We start from the raw sequence: 6,344 nt of genomic DNA on the forward strand, positions 1-6,344 counted from the left end.
TTATTTTAGAGTTAGGCAATTTGTAGAAATAATACTTGGTTCTAATTGGGTATCTAGTTAAAACCCAATTAACATTAGTTTTAGTAGGGTTTAATTGGGTTAATACCCGTTTAACTCAATTAATAATTGAGTACGTTTGGATCTTAGTTAAATGGGTAGGTTTGGATGGCAAATAGGTATAGGTTGATTTTGCCACCTCTAGGATCACCGTAGTTTTTCTAAACCTATTCTAGGGATAAATTTCCCTTTTTGAATTTGTAAATTTTTTTCTATTCTCAAGTCATTTTTAACTAAAGTTAATGGCAATCCAAATGTGCTAGTAGTTTCAGTGTAGGTGTTCATTTCCTAAGACAACCCCTAGCATGATTTTCTCTAAAAGATGTGACTATCTTTTTTTGTTTTTTGGTTGTTGTCGTTGTTTAAGCTGACTACTCCTTGTCTTAGAGGTTAAAGCTCATATTTTTCTCGAAATATTTGAGAATAGCTACCTACCCATGGTGAGTGTAGGTGCCCTATTACCATAGGCAAAGGGCATGATTATTATAGTAAATTTTTTTTTTCTTTTTTTTTTTTTGAGAAAGAGGTAAGTAAGTTTATTGAACTAAATCAGATCGGAATACATCATCCAAATCATTGGGTAGCTCTTCTACCCATACATCAGTATCTGCAGATAAAACTACTCTTCTAGCTAGGGCATGTGCCAGTTTATTACCCTCTCTACGTACGTGAACAAAGGAACAGCATGCTAAAGATGAGCTGAAAAAGTGAATCACTTCAATAATATGGCCAAACAGAGTACGACTAGAAGCACATGCATTGATAGCTTGAATGACCCGCTGGCAATCACCTTCAAAACACGCTTGGGAGAGCAAAAGTTCTTTCACCAGGATCACAGCTCTACAGGCTGCAAGTGCTTCAGCATGCTCCACGGACTGGGGTTTTGGAATTTTCTGACTCAGGGCCCCCATGACGTTACCAGAGCTGTCCCGAACCACCACCCCAATTCCAGCTAGCTCACTATTTTCAAAAAAAGCCGCATCAAAATTTGCTTTATACCCACCCTCTGCTGGTGGTGACCACTTGACACAAGGAGAATGGCACACTGGATTCATAGGTCACTGATTAACCTCGAAAAACTCCACCACCAGCTCTTTTGCTCGAAGATATATCTCCTGGATGGGCCACGTGGGTTGACGTTCACGCATCTTGTTTCTACGCTGCCAAAGACTCCAGGCAATTGTTGAGAAGAAAGCGACAAAGAAAATAGAGCCTTGCTAAAAAACAGAGTCAAGAAGATCCACAAAACTCCTATGGGCTTTCCGATACAACTCTGAAAATCTAGAATTTGTTTTCCAGACCGACTTGGCTTGATGACACAGCCATAATGCATGCAAGAGCGTTTCTTGATAATCCTCGCACAAGAAGCAAGTCACGTCCACAGGAATCTGTCGTCGGACTAGATTTTGTTTTGTAGGAAGAGAGTCCTTTGCCGCATGCCAGATAAAATGCTTGATCCTTTGTGGCGCATGAATTTTCCAGATGCGCTTCCACAGTAAGGAACACGCCCCACTCGACAAAGAAGGAAGTCCATTGGTAACTTCCGCCGCCGACATTCTGTATGCAGACTTAACCAAATATTTGCCATCCGGAGATAATGGCCAAACCAGCGTGTCCTCTATATTCACAGCACTAACATGTATCCTCATGATCTTCTCTGCTTCCCAAGGGTAGAAAGTGTGTTGAATCAACCTAGGATCCCATATTTTTGAATTGGGATAAAACAAATCACACACCTTCTCAACCCTTGCATCATTCCTAGGCGAGAACACTCTGCTCTGTCCCACATCCGGCAACCAATTATGACTCCAAATATCTATCACCCGGCCATCACCAACTCTCCACACCGCCCCCTTTTGAATGATATCCCTGGATTGTAAGATACTTCTCCATGCATAGGAGCATTTCGAAGGTATTTGGGCTTCCAAAATATTTCCAGTTGGGAAATATTTAGAGCTAAATACTTTAAATAGTAATGATTATTCAAAAATCTCCAGACCTGCTTAGCAAGCATTGCCTTGTTAAAATTTTGGATATCCCTAAAACCCATACCCCCAATAGATTTGGAAGAGCACAATGTACTCCACTTCACCCAATGTAACTTTTTTCTCTCACCATGCCCCTACCAGAATTTACGAATCATCATTTCAATATCTTTGCATAAACTGACCGGCAATTTGAATACACTCATAGAGTATGCCAGAATTGATTGAATTACTGCCTTGATCATTACCTCTTTCCCAGCTTGAGAGAGTAACTTTTCCTTCCACCCTTGCATTTTTGCCCACACTTGTTCTTTGATTTGGGTAAAGCTTGCTTTCTTCCCCCTCCCTATAAAGGAAGGTAGACCCAGATATTTCTCATAATGTTGAATTACCGGAAGACCAAGTGACCCCTTTATTGCTTCCTGAGTTGCTTCATCTGTGTTGCTACTGAAGAAGAGAGTGGTTTTATCCTGGTTCACCATCTGGCCTGAAGTTGCTTCATACACTGCCAACAACTCCTTTATTTTGTCGCACTCTGCTAGTGTAGACCTGCAGAATAGTAAGCAATCATCTGCAAAAAAGAGTTGCGTAAGCTTTGGGCCACGCCTACTAATAGAGAAACCATGAATCTGTCCATCATCAGCTACTCTCCTAAGAAGCGCATTTAGACCTTCAGCACAAAAGAGGAAGAGATAAGGGGATAGAGGATCCCCTTGTCCTAGTCCTTTTGTTGGGACAATCATTCCTTGTGGCTCACCATTTATCAAAATAGAGTATGACACCGTAGTAATGCATTCCATGATCAGAGATACCCAAGAATTTTGAAAACCCATCTTCAGTAAAATTTTCTCTAGGAAAGCCCACTCCACCCGATCATAGGCTTTACTCATATCTAATTTTAAAGCCATAAAACCTGTCTTCCTTGAGCAACAAGTTTTCATGTGATGGAGAGATTCAAAGGCAATCAACACATTATCAGTAATCAATCTGTCAGCTATAAAAGCACTCTGGGTTTCAGATATGATACTGTTAAGGAGAGGTTTAAGCCTATTTGCAATGACTTTACTGACAATTTTATAGATCACATTACACAAGCTAATTGGTCTAAATTCAGAGACTCTCTCCGGATTTTTTACTTTTGGAATTAAAGTAATAAACGTATGATTTATGGATTTTAAAATAGAGCCAAAATTAAGACATGATAAAACAGCTTGAGTAATATCCATACCAACTTCCGTCCAGTAAGTCTGATAAAATAAAGGGGGCATGCCATCCGAGCCAGGAGCTTTCAAAGGAGCCATTTCTTTTATTGCTAATTCAACCTCCTCAGCCTTGTATGGAGCTGTGAGTTTTGAATTCATATCCCTGGAAACAACTTCTTGAATCCCCTCTAAAACAAATTCTAGATTTTGCGGGTTAGATGTTGTGAAAAGTTCGCCATAGAAATCAACCAAAATTTTTGTAAAGGTAGCTTCCTCAGATACCCAAACACCCTCAGCATCACGTAGCCCTTTAATAAAATTCCTTCGCTTCCTATTGGTGGCTGTCCCATGAAAGAATCTAGTGTTCTTGTCACCACTTTTAATCCATTGAACCCGAGATCTCTAATGCCACATTTGTTCTTCCCTATCAAGCAAGACATTCAATTCTGACTTCAACCTCAGCACCTCTTCATAATTATTCTCCCTGACCATTCTTTCCTCTGCTTTCCATAACAATTCCTTTGTCTACTAGATTTGTAGTTTAACATTGCCGAAATGTGTCTTGCTCCACTTCTTTAAATGTTTTTTGCACCTCTTCAACTTACTGGCCATGTTGAACATAGGAGTACCATTTGCACACTAATGAGACCAAGCTCTAGAGACCGTATTCCCACATTTCGGATTAGTGACCCACATAGCTTCGAACCAGAATGGCTTTCGCTTCCACTTCTGTTTTTCCCCGTTTGGATTAAGAGATAATAATAATGGTCTATGATCCGATGTGTAGCAATTCAAATGAGTGATTCTACCCGTCGGAAAACGAGCTAACCAATCATAGTTTGCCATCCCTCGGTCTAGACGCTCCCAAATCCATTCACCATCTCGGAAGGACTGCATGAGATTATGGGACCGTTGTGCACCACCTCTTTTTTCCTTAGCCTCCAATAACTCATTGAAATCTCCAAGACAGCACCATGGGAGCTTTGGTTTAGAATTCAACATACAAAGCATGTCCCATCCCTCAGATCTTCTATTCGTTTTCGGTTCACCATAGAAGCCAGTCAAGTGCCATCTATTATCCGAACCGCCATGCACTAACGCGTCAATATGGTACTGTGAGAAACTATCAACCCAAACCACATCTTCTTCTTTCCACAAGAGTGCTAACCCACTGCCCCTCCCTTCACTTGGGACAGTAAAACATCCATCAAACTTCAACTGACATTGAACCCATTCCATCCAATCTTTATCTGACCATGTTTCCGACAAAAACACGATCTTGGGACCTTGCGCTTGTACAATGTCTACAAGCTCTTGAACTGCACGGCAGTTCCCAAGCCCCCGGCAGTTCCATGCTAAAAGATTCATTGGTTCTAGCAGGGCTGGGAACCAGCCTCCGCCGATAACGTTATATCAGACTTTGCCACCTTTTTCTTGTTCCCCTCTATTTCCTCTGTTTCTGCGTTCTCATCTCTAGAGGTTCTTTTTGATAAAATGGAGGAATGGTGTCTAGTGGGCTGAACTTGGCTTCGTTCTCTACGGACCCATCCTTTTTCTTTATTTTTCCCCTTATTCTATTTAGTTGTGAACAACTATGACGACTCAATACCTCTTCCATTTACTCCAACAATTAACTTTAATGTGCATTTTCATTATAAATCCATACTCACTCGATAGCTATTGGGCTTGATTAATGTTCAATGATAAAGTTATCAAGTCAATTATGTGACCCAATCTATAAGTAAAATCCCTCCCCCACCTATTGCACCCATTGGCCCCCCAGCACCTGCTTGACTCTTGCGAGCTTCCATCAATATTAATCTCATGCGTTTGCAGGAGGAAGAGGAAAGCCTATTTTTACTTTTTTAGCTAGGCCAAATTTAGTACGTTAGTAACTTAGTATGTGATATATCATATATCATATTATTTATATAGGACAAAATGTTAGCGATTTTTTTTATAAAAAAAAAAAAAAAAATGAAGATGATTCCTTAATATATTCTCTTAAAATTATGCTTATATAAAAGTTATGTAATTCATAATGGACTTTTTTTTTTTTTTTTAGAAACTCATAATGGACTTGGATGGTCAGTAATTGAATATAATGCAAACTGTGACCAAAAAAATAAAAAAAAATACAAAAAAATAAAATATATGATGACAAATTTTACTGATGAAAGGAAGATAAATGTGATTATAAAAAAGAGAAATTGTATCGTATCTTATAAATATAAATTATAGATAATTGAGTTATATCCATTATTCAATTACTTTTTTTTTTATTGAAAATTATTTTTTTTTCTTTTTAGTACCTCCTCTATCTCAAATTGTTAGTCCTATATTCCATTTTAGGATATCTCAAGATTTAAATTCTCTTTGAAAATTCAATAAACAACTTTATTTAAAAATTTAATACCAATATTTCATTTGAGTTTAATTAATGAGGGTAGTTTTGAAAACTCATAATTTTTTAACTAAAAGACAACAAATTAAATGATTTTTTTTTTTTTTAAGTTAGATTTTTTTAAACAGTACTAAAAATTTGGGACGAAGGTAGTAGTATTTTTGTTAAATTTGGGACGAAGGTAGTAGTATTTTTGTTGTAGGACTACGATAATTGTGAAAAGTGTAGCGCACATGAGAATTAGTTAGGATATCCATTTGGTGAAGTAAAATAAATATTGAATTTTATATTAATTTTTTGGAAAGTTTTGGTAAAAGAATTTTAGATTAATGTCATGTGATGCACTAGCACATGAACTTATTCAATTTGTCACTCAACAATATATACCAACATCTTGTGAATATGGAAAGTTTTCATGACCCGATAGAATCATTGGTCACATCCATGCTAATACTCCAAAAAAACTAATCAAATTATAATTGGAACTCCTTGTTGATAAAATAATAAATATATAAATTGTTTATAATTCTAAGTGGAGAGGGAGAATTGATTCGAATCCAAATGTCACCATTAAAGAAATATTATAAAATGTTATTTTTCTTCCATAACAATTGTAAGAACCGGATTTGAGTCCCTAGCCCAAAAGGTGGATGGACTTAGGCTCAAAAAGCCAAAAACAATGAATTTGTAGAGAGT

The 6,344-nt window shown here is 37.6% G+C and overlaps 2 protein-coding genes across 2 annotated transcripts; both read right to left on the reverse strand.

The window, feature by feature from the left end:
• Positions 1–593: 593 nt before the first annotated feature.
• On the reverse strand, positions 594–1,112 carry LOC115964547. The gene has a single exon (XM_031083835.1). The coding sequence runs from the start codon at positions 1,110–1,112 to the stop codon at positions 594–596; it is 519 nt and encodes a 172-aa protein (XP_030939695.1).
• A 162-nt stretch (positions 1,113–1,274) lies between these two features.
• On the reverse strand, positions 1,275–4,612 carry LOC115964548. The gene is made up of 4 exons (XM_031083836.1): positions 3,908–4,612; positions 2,291–3,646; positions 2,057–2,179; positions 1,275–1,835 (listed from the first exon to the last, which is right to left on the reverse strand). The coding sequence occupies exons 1-4, from the start codon at positions 4,610–4,612 to the stop codon at positions 1,275–1,277; spliced, it is 2,745 nt and encodes a 914-aa protein (XP_030939696.1).
• Positions 4,613–6,344: the final 1,732 nt, after the last annotated feature.

The sequence above is a fragment of the Quercus lobata genome, chromosome 10 (assembly GCF_001633185.2).
Source record: "Quercus lobata isolate SW786 chromosome 10, ValleyOak3.0 Primary Assembly, whole genome shotgun sequence".
Classification (NCBI taxonomy): domain Eukaryota; kingdom Viridiplantae; phylum Streptophyta; class Magnoliopsida; order Fagales; family Fagaceae; genus Quercus; species Quercus lobata.